This window comes from Haliaeetus albicilla, chromosome W, assembly GCF_947461875.1.
Source record: "Haliaeetus albicilla chromosome W, bHalAlb1.1, whole genome shotgun sequence".
Lineage (NCBI taxonomy): Eukaryota > Metazoa > Chordata > Aves > Accipitriformes > Accipitridae > Haliaeetus > Haliaeetus albicilla.
This window is the reverse complement of record NC_091515.1, coordinates 14,973,802-14,987,863: the sequence shown is the minus strand read 5'-3', so window position 1 is coordinate 14,987,863 and position 14,062 is coordinate 14,973,802. Positions and strand designations below refer to the sequence as shown.

Genomic DNA, 14,062 nt, shown 5'->3' with positions numbered 1-14,062 from the left:
GTATACTGGGGTGCAGGGGGGGGCAGATGGGCCACACTGAGGCCAAACCTGGCTTTTAGTGGGGGATACTGGGATCAAACTGGGGTGATCACTGGGATCACTCACAGCTCAGTGTGAGGCTGAACTGGGCCCAGACTAGGGGCGGGGGGGGACATGCTGGTCTCAAACCGGTGCCCCCACCGTCCCCGAAACCGGGGGGGTGGGGCAGCACCCGGATGCCTGGGTCCCCAGTGGGCTGTGCCTCAGTTTCCCCTTCCGCCATGGTGCCTTGTGGGGGGCCGGGGGGAGGGACGGGACACCCGCCACCTCCTGCCACTCGGCCTTGCACGGGGGTGCTGGGGGGGGCTGCCGCCATGGCCTCCCATCACCTCCACATCTCCACCCGGGACCCCCAGGAAGATTTTGAGATCCTGCAGCACCTGGGCGGCGGCACCTACGGGGAGGTCTATAAGGTGATGGGGAACCCCCCCCCCGAAAACGAAATGGGTCTGGGGGGTGGGGGGTGGGTGATCCCTGCGACCCCCCCCAAAATCTGGCCCTGGGGTATGGGGGACCCCGGCATCCCCACCCGGACACCGGGGTCCTCGGGTGGGGGGTGGTGGTGAGAGGTGCCCCCCTGCCTGCAAAGGGACCCCCAGTTCCCCCCCAATGCTCTCAGTCCCGTCCCCCCCCACACAATGCTGGTACCCGCAGCCCCAGGGCCCCTCCTCCCACCGCTGCTACTGGAGTCGTGAGGCCCCGGCACATCTGGCACTGGGGGCACTGGGAGGCACTGGGAGGCACTGGGAGGTACTGGGAGGCCTTGAGACCCTGTCCCCCCCCCAGGCCCGCAGCAAAGGCACGGGTGAGCTGGCCGCCATCAAGGTTGTCAAGATGGAGGCAGGTGAGGGTGTTGCCGAAAAACTCGGAATAAAGAACTTATCAACACCAATTTAGTGTAGATAAGCAGACACTTCTTTATTGACGGCCGGGTGTGCGGGTGAGTCCTCTCACGAACCACGCACACCTGAACACCAAAACAATACACCTTATATTAAAACTTATTCATGCATATTCATTAGATTTCCAGGAAATCATTAGCATGACACTCTCAGGTGTTTCCAAGCAGCAAACTGGTGTCCATAACGGTTTCCTCAGTTTCTAAAACAAACACTACAAGGCTACCAATCTTTGTCAAAACTTCTGTGGTTAAATGATTTTAAACAATACTTGAATTCTTATGGTTACACATTATACATTTTCTAAGTTCCTAAGTTCCTATGGCTACATTTCAAACTTAACACTCCCATACCTATGCTTCATAATTTTCTACTTTTTAATCAAACCAAACTCCTTTGTAATTAGATTTTAATTTCTTTTATCAAAATATTTGCAACATTCCCCCCTTTGAAAGTGTTGAAAATTATTTCAATACTTTCACATTATTTACATAACATTTATCCACTACTATCTTGAGAATCAATATTTGTTTCCACATATCTTGGTGGTGGGCTGTATTCTGGTGTAACAGTTGGAACCTCTCTCATGATCATGCAATTAACTGCAATCCTATTTTTGAATTGTCTCTCTAGACAAGCATATAGCAGCATGATCATCAAAAAGACAATTAGTAACAGAAACAGAGTTTTGATTATAGATCGTACCCAAGAGCTTAGATTCAATCTTAATCCACTAAAAATTTTTCCCAGCCAATCTTCTGACATATCCTCTCGAATGGTTTCAGTTTCTTTTTCAATTTTGCCCAATAACTCCAAATCATGTTCTACGTCCTGAGTGACATTAGGAATATGAATACAACAATGGTCCAATCTATCCTTGAGATATCCACATACTCCATGTTCTTTAAGTAAAAGTAGGTCTAAAGCCATTCTATTTTGAAGAGTCATCCTAGAAGTTGCCTGCAGCTGTATATTCAATTCCTTGAACCCTTTTTTTGTGATGTTTGCTAATTTCTCTACCTGACCTGTTAACTGATAGAGCCATTCTCTGTTTCTATATGAATCTATAGGGTTCAAAAGGGATTCAAGAGCCCAGCCAATTTTCACTCCTGTTGATGGTTCGTTCCATATATCGTCATCTATTTCAGATCTCTTGGTTCGTTTCAACCTTAAATTCTCCAAGGGTCCTTTAAATGGTGATTTTTTTCCAAATTGGACACAACGTTGGCATGCATAATTTGTTTTACCGTACCATCTAATGATAACTGTGTTGTCCAGGTTCCATCACTTAATGCCCAAACTAAATGTCCTGGACTCCGAATGGTAGATTTTCTGCAGCTAAAAAAAGTTCCCCTTTTGGGTATAAATGTTTCAGTCAATTTGAGATCATTTTTAAGTCCTCTACACAAGCAGCCATATTTCAAGGCCGCAGCTAAAGGGGGTATTCTTTTGATTGCTGGGTCTTTAGTACTACAATTGTAAATTTTCTCACATTTCCACCAAGATACTAAATTTTCCTTTTCTCGTAATGTACTCCCTTTGTCATTTACTGATGGCCAAACTGTATAAACTAATCCGTCCCAAGTAAAACACCAAGAAGTTTTGGCCATATATTGGAATTGAGACAGTATGGTCATAGACCATACTGAATCCCAACTAACTGTTTTTTTCTGGTATAGTCTGATTAGTCTCACCACATTTCCATTCCATGATGCTCTGGCTCTCATTGGTGTTGACTCGTACATCATACGAGCACCACCCCATAGGACTACCCACTGTAAATATGTCTCCTATAGAAGAGGCTGGTGTAAAATGATGATTCAATAATTTCAGACAATCTTCTTTTCTGCCCATCCATTTCCATTGTTTTCTGATGACCTTCACCTGTTCAGACCATTTAGTCACTGGCCTTTGTTTACAATAAGTGGTTTTGTTTTTATGTTCCAGGGTGGTTAAATTCATCATTAGAATTCCCCAAGGAATAGATTCCCCTACTGCTCTTGGTATCGGCAAACAAGCAGTAATCTGGGTAACATTTTGCAAGCTGGCAAATCCCTTAATCAATCCTAGCATCAAATTTTCTTCAGACAATTTCTTTGGAATGCTAATCAATTGTTCTGTTTCTATTTGTCTTTTGTTCCTAATCATCAAATCAGTCCCAGTTCCCACCAACATCATCTGCCGATCTAGTATAAGGAGAACAATTACAAACAGATATGAAAAATTAGACATGTTTCAGAGTCAGTTTTAAAGTCTTTGGGTCACGGCTAATAATCTTCCATGGAGTAGGTGCCTTCTTCACTCGAGTGTAGTGTATCCAAGCATCCGATTCCGCAATCTTAATAGCCGTGAAGGTGGTTAACAGTATCTGGAAGGGTCCTTTCCAGCGTTCTTGCAGGGGTTCGGAAGACCACGTTTTCACATAAACATAATCTCCTGGTTGAAAGTCATGCACTGGAGCTTCCAGGGATAATGGTCTATTCCATACCACTGCTCTTCGAATTGCAGTCAAAGTTTTTCCTAAGGAAAGCAGATAGTTATACACATCTTGTTTCTCTTTTACATGTATGTTTGGGTTTGGTTCTGGGGACTCATAAGGTTTTCCATACAATAATTCATAAGGACTGACTGAGGTTCCACTCTTTGGCTGTACTCTGATTCGTAATAATGCCAATGAAAGTGCTTGAGGCCATTTTAAATTAGTTTCTTGACAAATTTTACTTATTTGCCTTTTTAAGGTTTGATTCATTCTTTCTACTTTCCCACTGGATTGTGGCCTCCATGGGGTATGCAAATCCCATGTGATACCCAAAATTTTGCTAACATTTTGAACTACTTCTGCAACAAAGCGTGGACCTCTGTCAGAAGAAATTCCAATAGGAACTCCAAACCTTGGAATTATTTCTTGTAGTAACCACTTTACTACTTCCTTTGCTTGTGTGGAACGACAGGGAAAAGCTTCCGGCCATCCTGTAAAAGTATCAACCCCCACCAGGATGTATCAATACCCATTTTGCCTAGGTAGTTCTGAAAAATCTACTTGCCAATAATCTCCAGGCTCTGTACCAGATTTTATTCGACCCATTTGAACCTTTTTCCTGATTACTGGATTATTTTTCAAACATACCTCACATTTTACAATTATTATTTTAGCCATTCCTAACATTTTGAGCGATACCACTTGTTTTTGTAAAGAAGTTACTAAGGCTTCTGCTCCCCAGTGGCATTCCTGATGCTTTGTTTGAATTATTTCTCTCATCAGAAAGGGTGGAACTACTACCTGTCCTTTAGGTGTTACCCACCATCTGGCTAGGTTTTTCTTAGCATTTAATAATTGACCTAACTTATTATCCTCTTCTGAATATTTTGGTTTTTCCCTAGGAAGGGTTACTGTTTTGGAAGGAATTAATGCCATTTGCAATGCTCGTTCCTTTGCTACCTTTCTTGCCGTTCGGTCGGCTAAATTATTTCCAACAATTTCCTTTGTATTTCCAATTTGGTGTGCTTTACAGTGCATGATTGCTACCTGATCTGGTTTCTGAACTGTTTGTAATAATTGTAAAATTTCATCTTGGTGTTTAATATTTGATCCCTGAGAGGACAATAATCCTCTTTCTTTCCACAATGCTCCATGGACATGTACCACTCCAAAAGCATACTTTGAGTCTGTCCAGATGTTTACTTTCTTCTTTTCGCTCAGTTCTAAAGCTCGAATCAAAGCAATAAGTTCCGCTTTCTGAGCTGAGGTTGTACTTGCCAATGCTCCTGCTTCTATAACTGTGGTGTCTGTTGTTACCGCGTATCCAGCGTATCGAATTCCTTGCTCCACAAAGCTGCTACCATCTGTATACAGTTCCCAGTCCGGTCACTCCAATGGTACATCCTTCAAATCTTCATGACTGGAATAAACGTACTCAATAGCAGCCAAGCAATCATGTTCCAATTGTCCTTCTTCCTGTATGGAACTTAAAAACACCACTGGATTTACCAGGTTAGTTGTTTTTAAAATTACATCATCTTGTTGAGTTAATATTACCTGGTACTTCATCATTCTGCTCGGAGATAGCCAGTGTCCCCCCTTCTGTTCTAAAACAGTTTTCACCATGTGTGGGACATAGACTGTTATTGTTTTTCCCAAAGTCAATTTCCGAGCTTCTTGTATGATCATTACTGTTGCAGCCACTGCTCGAAGGCAATTTGGCCATCCTTTACTCACTGTGTCCAGTTGTTTGGAGAAGTATCTGACTGGTTGTTTCCAGCTTCCCATCTTCTGGGTTAACACACCAAGTGCCAGGCGTTGTCTTTCATGGACAAATAGCTGAAAATCTTTAGTTAAATCAGGAAGGCCTAAAGCAGGTGCAGACATTAAAGCGCGTTTTAACTCTGTAAAGGCCCTTTACTGTTTTGGACCCCACACAAAAGAAGAGTTCTTTTGGGCCTCATACAATGGTTTAGCTATTAGACCGTAGTTCATGATCCAAAGACGACACCACCCTGCCATTCCCAAGAATGCTCTAAGTTCATGTATATTTTTCGGCTCAGGTATACTACAAATGTTTTCTTTGTGATCTTTTCCCAATTGTCGCTGCCCTTTTGAAATCTCAAAGCCCAGATATATCACAGTCTGACATGCTATTTGGGCTTTCTTCCTGGATACCTTGTACCCATTTAGTCCCAGAAAATTCAAGAGGTCAATGGTTACCTGTATGCAGGTAAATCTTTCTTCTGTAGCAATCAGTATGTCATCCACATATTGTAGAAGTAAATGTTCAGGCCTTGGTTTGTCCTGTTTCCAGATTTCAAGCTCTTTTGCCAGCTGGTTTCCAAAAATTGTCAGGCTATTTTTAAATCCTTGGGGTAGTCTTGTCCATGTTAACTGCATCTTTCGCCCAGTTTGTGGATTTTCCCATTCAAAAGCAAACAACTTTCTGCTTTCCTTCTCCAAAGGTATGCAAAAGAAAGCATCTTTCAAATCAAGCACTGTAAACCACTGATGAGTCTCCTTTAACGCTGTTAACAACGTATAGGGATTTGCTACTACAGGATATATGTCCTTGGCTATTTGATTCACTGCTCTTAAATCTTGCACTAACCTGTATTCACCCGAGGGTTTTCTAACTGGTAAAATAGGAGTATTATATTCAGATTCACATTCCTCCAAAATTTTGTACTCTAAAAATTTGTCAATCAATTTCTTCAGCTCCTGCCTAACATCTGGTTTGATTGGGTATTGTTTAATTTTTACTGTTCCTGCATCTTCTTTTAAATCTATTTTTACAGGCGCTGCTAATTTTGATTTACCAGGAATATCTGTTTCCCATACTGTAGGAATCACTGCAAAATCCACCTCCGGTGGAATTTCCTGCTCCTCCACTTTTTCTTGTATCATCAGGATTTCTCCTGTTTTTGACTCAGGTATTTTCAAAAAGAGTTCTCCTTCCTCAAAAACATTTTGTGCATTTAATTTAGATAACAAATCTCTTCCTAACAAGGGTATTGGACATTCTGGTGCATACAAAAATTCATGTGTAATTATTTTATTTCCAAATTTCAAATCCAGAGGTTGCAGGAATGGTCTGTTTTCCTCTTTCCCTGTTGCTCCTATTATATTTGCTGTTTTTGTTCCAATTTTTCCTTTACAAGTATTTAATACCGAAAATGTTGTTCCTGTATCCACTAAAAACTTAACTTCTTTTTCTCCCAGCTTAATTATAACCAGAGGCTCAGCTGGGTTCCCCTCCGGTCCCCCTCATTCATCCAAAACCATCATTCTGGCTACCTCCTTCTGAATATTTCCTCCTGAACACTGCTTATTTTTAGGACAGTCTCTTTTCCAATGTCCTTCCTCCCTACACAAAGCACACTGATTCACTCCTAAGGGGGTGTTAAAATTCCGATTGCTAAAATTCATAGATCCTCCCCGTCCACAAACACCTCGTCCTCTTCCTCCACCTCGTCCTCTGCCTGCTGTTCCTGCTATTACGGCCAACAATCTATTTTCTCTGATTTTCCTCTCCTCTTTTTCCCTGTTATTATATACTTTCCATGCTGCCTCCAACATTTTATTCAGACTTCTTGAATCCTCTCCCTCCAGCTTCTGAAGTTTCTTTCTTATGTCCGGTGCCGACTGTCCCATAAAAATCAAAGCCAACTGTATCTGAGCCGCCTCTGTATCTACTCTTAAATCAGTATATTTTCTGGCAGCTTCCGTCAGTCTTTCCAGAAACGCTGAGGGAGATTCATTCTTATCTTGTCTCACCTCATATAATTTAGACCAATTCAAAGATTTAGGCATAGCATGTTTAACTCTGTATAAAATCCATTTCTGATACCGAGTCAACCTTTCTCTATGTTCCCCGTTATTTGGATCCCACTGCGGATCCCCAGACGGAAAATTCTGCTCTAATGTTCCACCTGTTGTCCCACTCAATACAGCCACTTCTGCCTGTGCTTTGCCAATCTTTAATACCATCTGCTTTTCTGTATCATCTAACAAATTATCCAAAATCACCTGTAAATCATTCCAGTCTGGATTCTGTGTTCTAATTATAGTATCCACCACTCTGCCTACTCTCTCAGGATCTTCTCTATATACTCCAGCTGCCTGCTTCCAAGCCATCAAATCTGTAACCGAAAAGGGCACTTTTACATGCACCGGCCCATCGTTACCGACTCCCTGCCGCAGGGGAGCTATTGTTGCTATCGTTTGTGCCTGCTGTCGGGTCCTTCGAGAAATGGGGGTATGAATTACAACTTCAGACGGTCCTTCCCCCACATCCTCTATTCCACTACTTTCTGGTTCTTCCATCTGTTCTCTATGCTCTCGACCCCAATTTATTCCTCTCCTGGGAGGGGATATATCCAACTCTGGCCCTTCATCCTCTTTGGGGGCAGTTATTTTCTTTAAGCACTCTTTTCCAACATCACATGCCAGACCACATTTCTTCTCTTTCTTATCAGAAGTTATAGCCATTACCAAATTGTCCCTACTAGTTAGCTTGCATTCATTCTGCCAATCCCGTCTCTGTCTTAAATAAAAAAAATAAATCCACATATGGTATTTCACTCCATTTCCCTTCTCTTCTACAAAACAACATTAACTGCAGAATGGTGTTATAATTCAGTGTCCCATTCATGGGCCACTTTTCCTGATCCTCTAATATATACAGAGGCCACCAATGATTACAGTACTCAATCATCTAACTTTTTCGCAAATCATCATGCAATTCACCCCAATGTGCTAACAAACATCCCAACGGAGATGTTTTCGGTATCTTTCCATCAGTGGATAAATTTCCCATACTCTTACTCTTAAATAATTTGGCCAATGCCATTATGTTTATACCCAATACCAAATATCTATTAAATATATATCAAGTATCAGAAATCAATAATCAATTATCAAATGTCAAATACCAAACCAAATATCAAATACCAAATACATATATTAAATACCAGATATCAAGTGAATACAAACAACAGTTGTTGCCAGGTAATGGAGTCCACCTGCTTGTCTAGGGCACGGACAGAACCGACTTCCCTAGGCAAGAGTCATAACCAATATCCCCTGGCAAGATTATTAACCCACAAAATGTATTCACCCTTTTAAAACTTCCAACCTCAGTTGGAGGCACTACGTCTCACACTTACAGCACTCGCACTCACATATAACACACTATAACACACTCTTAATTCTGATTTGTGATACTTCCAAATACACAAAATATCTCACAAAGATACACATATACTCTCAAAAAATTCCTTGGAATTGGGACTCAAACCCAAAGTTTCCAAAATGCTTTTGAAGCTGGGACTCCAACCCAGAATCCTCAAAAGTTGTGGGACTCTAACCCACTCCCAAATTGTCCAACCCAGCAATAGCTTTCGCTTATGTCTTACGGGCAGACGCCTAGGCTTTCACTTCAGGATCCTTTAGTCCAACCCTGCGCAGCTTTCGCCGCGTCTGACAGGCAGACGATACCGGTGGGACTCTAACCCACTCGGGGGGACTCTAACCCCACTTAGTGGGACTCTAACCCACTATCCTTAATATTTCAAAAAAAGAAGCGTCTTACCAAAATCCAGGGGACGTTGCAAAGAGCCTTATGGATCGGGGATCGATGGGTATCCCCGAGAAATCCTCGGTGCCGGCAGGAACCGATCGGGTCCCCGACTCCTCTGGTCTCTCTCAGCGAGGTCCCATCTGGGTCCCTAGAAACTGTTGCCGAAAAACTCGGAATAAAGAACTTATCAACACCAATTTAGTGTAGATAAGCAGACACTTCTTTATTGACGGCCGGGTGTGCGGGTGAGTCCTCTCACAAACCACGCACACCTGAACACCAAAACAATACACCTTATATTAAAACTTATTCATGCATATTCATTAGATTGCCAAGAAAGGATATACATATTCATTAGATTTCCGGGAAATCATTAGCATATGTAAATGTCCTTTACGCAGGCGCAGTGAAGGTCTCTGGTGGTCTTCAGGAGTCCTCTGGTGGTCTTTCATAGTCTTCCTCACTCGTCCGCTTCTTGACCTCTCAGGTGTTTCCAAGCAGCAAACTGGTGTCCATAACGGTTTCCTCAGTTTCTAAAACAAACACTACAAGGCTACCAATCTTTGTCAAAACTTCTGTGGTTAAATGATTTTAAACAATACTTGAATTCTTATGGTTACACATTATACATTTTCTAAGTTCCTAAGTTCCTATGGCTACATTTCAAACTTAACACTCCCATACCTATGCTTCATAATTTTCTACTTTTTAATCAAACCAAACTCCTTTGTAATTAGATTTTAATTTCTTTTATCAAAATATTTGCAACAAGGGGACCCCCCCTGCGGCGGGGACCCAGGTGTCCAAGGGACCCCGAGGCTCCCTGAGATCCCCAATACCCCAGATACCTCCCTGGGACCCTCCCAATACCCCCTGGGACCCCCCAACACCCCCCCCACTACCCCCCGGGGCCCTTTAACACCTCTCAGTGCCCCCAACACCCCTCCGAACCCCTAATACACCCCCGGGAACCCCTGGGACCCCTTAACACCCCCCCAATGCCCCCCCCAGGACCTGCTCATACCCCCCTGAGACCCCTTAAATCCCCCTGGCCCTTTGTGGGGATGATGAAATGTCCCTGAGCCCCCCAACCCACTTGGGGTGCTCTTGGGATGCCCTGAGACCCCCCCCAGGACCCCCCAATACCCCTCGGGACCCCTCTGAGACCCCCCCAGGACCCCCCAGTATCCTTCAGAATCCCCCTGGGACCCCCGGGGTGTCCCCCCCACCCCCCCTGCAAGCCTCTGCCCCCCCAGACGACGACCACGCCATGCTGCAGCAGGAGATCCTGATGGTCTGCTCCTGCCAGCACCCCAACGTCAGTGCCTACTTCGGCAGCTACAGCTGGTGAGGGTCCCCCAAAACACCCCCAAATCCCCCCCAGCCCCCCAAACCCCTCAAATTCCCCCCAAACCCCATCGACCCCCCCCAAACCCCCCATTGCCCCACCCCACCCCCCGACACCCCCTGTGTATCCCTGGTGCCCTCCCAAATCCCCCCCCCCCGGTACCCCCCCCCCCCCAGCACCCCGTTAACCCCTTCCCCCCCCCGCGCAGGTGCAACAAGCTGTGGATCTGCATGGAGCTGTGCGGGGGGGGGGATCTCTGCAGGACATCTACCACGGTATGGGGGGGGAAAACTGAGGCACGGTGGGGGCTGGCATGAGTCCGGGCCCCCCCCCTCCATCAGCCAGCTGTGGATCCAAGCGTCCGGGCCCTCTGCTTTTGGGCTGGGACCCCCAATTTTGGGGTTCCCCCATTCTTGGGGGGGCACCTGGATGCCTGGGTCCCTCCACTGAGCCCCCCTCCCCACAGTGACGGGACCCCTCTCGGAGCCGCAGATCGCTTATGTCTGCAGGGAGACCCTGGAGGTGAGTGGCCCCCCTGGACACCCCCCCCCGGGACACCCCCCCCGGGGCTGACCCCCATCCTTATCCTCGCAGGGGCTCTCCTACCTGCACTCCCAGGGCAAGATCCACCGGGACATCAAGGTAGCGGGGACAAGGAGAGGGGGAGACAAGGGGGGGCACACACATTGGGGGGGAGTGTCACACATTGGGGGGGCCGGGGGGGAGCCCACTGACCCCATCCCGTCACTGCAGGGAGCCAATATCCTCATCAATGACAGTGGGGAGGTGAAGCTAGGTGAGTGCTGGGGGGAGCAAGGGGGGGAATTGGGGGGGCAATGGGGGGCTGGGAGCAATGGGGGGGCAATGGGGAATTGGGGGGTAAAGGGGGGGCCGGGGGTGCTGGCGGCAGCTGGGTGTTGGGGGTGACTCCTGGGATGCCTGGGGGAGCAACAGGGTGAGGGGGGGCTGGAGCCCAGACGCCTGGGTCCTCTCCCCTCCGGGGGGGCTGGGGGAGGGTCTAGGTCCTGGGGAGGGTCTGCGGGACCCCCCATCCCTCACACCCCACACACACCTACCCCAGCCGACTTCGGGATCGCGGCGCAGATCACTGCAACCTTCGCCCAGCGGATGTCCTTCATCGGCACCCCATACTGGTGAGGGGGGGTCGGGGGGGGTCCTGGGTGGTGGTGGGGGTCGGTTCCACACTGCCCCCCCCCTCCCCGTTGTCTCCCCCCCCCCCAGGATGGCCCCCGAGGTGGCGGCGGTGGAGCTGAAGGGGGGGTACAACAAGCTCTGCGACATCTGGTCAGTGGGCATCACCGCCGTGGAGCTGGCTGAGCTGCAGCCCCCCATGTTCGATGTGCACCCCCTGCGGTGAGCGGGGACCCCCCCACCCCCCCGGCACCCATGGGTGGGGAGGGGTCCCCCTGACACGCCCCTCTCCCTCCCACCCACCCCAGGGTGCTGTTCCTGATGTCCAAGAGCGGGTACCAGCCCCCCAACCTGAAGGACAAGGCCAAGTGGTGAGTGGGGGGGCTGGGGGGGCCGGACCCCCCCCGGCAGGGTGGGGCGGGTCCCCTCAGCCCTCACCATGTACCCCCCCAGGTCCCCCCCCTTCCACAACTTTGTCAAGGTGACACTCACTATCACTATAGAAACGGCCCAGTGCTGCCAAGATGCTCAGCGTGAGCCCCCTGGGACCCCCAAACTAGGCTGGGGGGGACACGAGCCCCCCCTCTGCCGCTCCCCGTCCTGTCCCCATCCCTGGTGCCAGCCCTGCCCCCGGTCTTCCAGCCTCGTCCCCCTCCTGTCCCCATGTCCCCCTCCCTAAATGCATCCCTGCTCCTCATCCCCATCTTCATCCCCATCCTCATCATCTTCATCCCCATCCCATCCCTGTCCCTATCCCGTCCCCATCCTCATCATCTTCATCCCCATCCTGTCCCTGTCCCTGTCCCGTCCCCATCCTCATCCTCATCATCCTCATCCCCCTCCCATCCCTGTCCTCATCCTCATCCCCATCCTGTCCTGTCCCTGTCCCCATCCTCATCCTCATCCCCATCCCCATCATCCTCATCTTCATCCCCATCCTGTCCTGTCCCTGTCCCCATCCTCATCCTCATCCTCATCATCTTCATCCCCGTCCCATCCCTGTTCCCATTCCATCCCCATCCTCACCTCGTCCCCACGTCCCCTGTCGCCATCCCCCAGCACCAGTTTGTGGCCCAGCCCGGGCTGAGCCGGACCCTCACCCTGGAGCTGCTGGAAAAGCTCCAGGACCCCGAGCGGCTCCTGGGGGGCTGTGACCCCGAGGAGGAGGAGCCCGAGGTGGGGCTGGGGGCACTGGGGGGCAGAAGGACTGGGATGGACTGGGAGCACTGAGGCACAGGACTAGGGGGTACGGGGGTGTAGGGTTTAGGGATTATTCCGTGCGGGGCCCGAACGATAGAACACCAATATGATGATTAAAGTCGTCCGTTTATTGAGCTTAGCTGATCATTTTTATACAATTCTCTAAGTTGTTTAGAAGCTTTGATTGGCTGCTGCATGCAAGCATTTGGTGTCCACGCGCACAAGCATAAGCGGTGATTGGTTACATCGATACTGTCCACGCGCACAAGCATAAGCGGTGATTAGTTACATCGATACTGTCCACGCGCACAAGCATAAGATAGTTATACTCACTTTGTACATGCGCATAATCACAGGACATAATTGGCTGTGTTAATTAGAGCATGCAAGACTTGTCTTAGTCCAATTGGTCGAGATAAGCCCCTGAATTGACGTAGTTTGTGCCAAGTTCCCTTTATCGTGGAATGTGCACCTGTGTTTTTCTAATTGGGATCTTTCTTCTATCTTCTTGTTTAGTCTGTTCAAAGCCTTCTAAAGGCATCTGGAACACTCTTGTGACCATGAGCTACTTTCAGGCCCGATAACTAAGTTCCATATAATTGAACCCTACACGGGGGGGCACTGGGGATAACTGGAAGTGCTGGGAGGGATGGGGGGGCACTGGGGCCACTGGAGTGAGGGACGCAGGGGACATGGGGGGGACTGGGTGTCACTGGAGGGGACTGGGGGCCCCGGGCTGGGGGGGACTGAGGAGCTGGGGTTGGCTGGGGAGGACTAGGAGCACTGGGTGTCTTATGGGGACTGGACTGGGGGGGGGGGCACTAGGAAGGACTGGGGCACTGGGGGAGCACTGGGGGCCCCTGTCATCCCTCAATCTCACAGCTGCCCCCTCCCGTGCCCCACAGGATCCACTCCACCCACCGGCCCCCAGCCCCCACCGTGAGTGTCCATCCATCCTCCCCAAGAGTGTTTCCCCTGTGTCCCCATGTCCCCTGTGTCCCCATGTCCCCTACCCCTGCACCCAACCACATCCCCTGTACCCCCCCGTCCCCCATCCCTGTGTCCCCTGGTCCCCCGTGTCCCCCCAATGTCCCCTGTGCCCCTGTGTCCCCCCCATGTCCCCATGCCGTCACCCTGTCCCCACAGTGCACCCCCTTGGCGGGGGCCCGTGCTGGCAGAAGGAAGGCAACCCCCCCCGTGCACCCGGTACGTGGGACCCCCACCCACATTGGGGGCTGGGGGGGGCTCTGGAGTGGTTGGGGGTCCCTGGGGAGCCCTGGGGGTTCTGGGGGGGCCCTGTGGGGAGCTAGGGGGGAATGAGGGGGGCCTGGAGGTCCCCTGGGTGGAACCAAGGGGTTTGG

The 14,062-nt window shown here is 48.8% G+C and overlaps 1 protein-coding gene and 2 long non-coding RNA genes across 3 annotated transcripts in view; 2 read left to right on the top strand and 1 right to left on the bottom strand.

Annotated features, from left to right (window-relative positions):
• The first annotated feature begins 338 nt into the window (after positions 1-338).
• Positions 339-14,062, top strand: part of LOC138683632 (mitogen-activated protein kinase kinase kinase kinase 1-like) — a 31,824-nt gene continuing 18,100 nt past the window's right edge. The window contains 16 exon segments of the mRNA XM_069775627.1: positions 339-452; positions 826-883; positions 10,258-10,348; positions 10,558-10,591; positions 10,594-10,624; positions 10,816-10,871; positions 10,944-10,991; positions 11,103-11,145; positions 11,431-11,503; positions 11,592-11,723; positions 11,810-11,872; positions 11,955-11,993; positions 11,995-12,034; positions 12,561-12,677; positions 13,584-13,640; positions 13,848-13,907. Coding sequence (XP_069631728.1) covers positions 354-452; positions 826-883; positions 10,258-10,348; positions 10,558-10,591; positions 10,594-10,624; positions 10,816-10,871; positions 10,944-10,991; positions 11,103-11,145; positions 11,431-11,503; positions 11,592-11,723; positions 11,810-11,872; positions 11,955-11,993; positions 11,995-12,034; positions 12,561-12,677; positions 13,584-13,640; positions 13,848-13,907 — 1,041 coding nt within the window. The 5' untranslated portion in view covers positions 339-353.
• On the bottom strand, positions 2,457-9,750 carry LOC138683345 (uncharacterized). Its single transcript, XR_011322924.1, has 2 exons — positions 9,014-9,750; positions 2,457-3,458 (listed from the first exon to the last, which is right to left on the bottom strand). It is a non-coding gene; the product is annotated as an uncharacterized lncRNA (long non-coding RNA).
• Positions 8,713-9,602, top strand: LOC138683344 (uncharacterized). The gene is made up of 2 exons (XR_011322923.1): positions 8,713-8,921; positions 8,964-9,602. It is a non-coding gene; the product is annotated as an uncharacterized lncRNA (long non-coding RNA).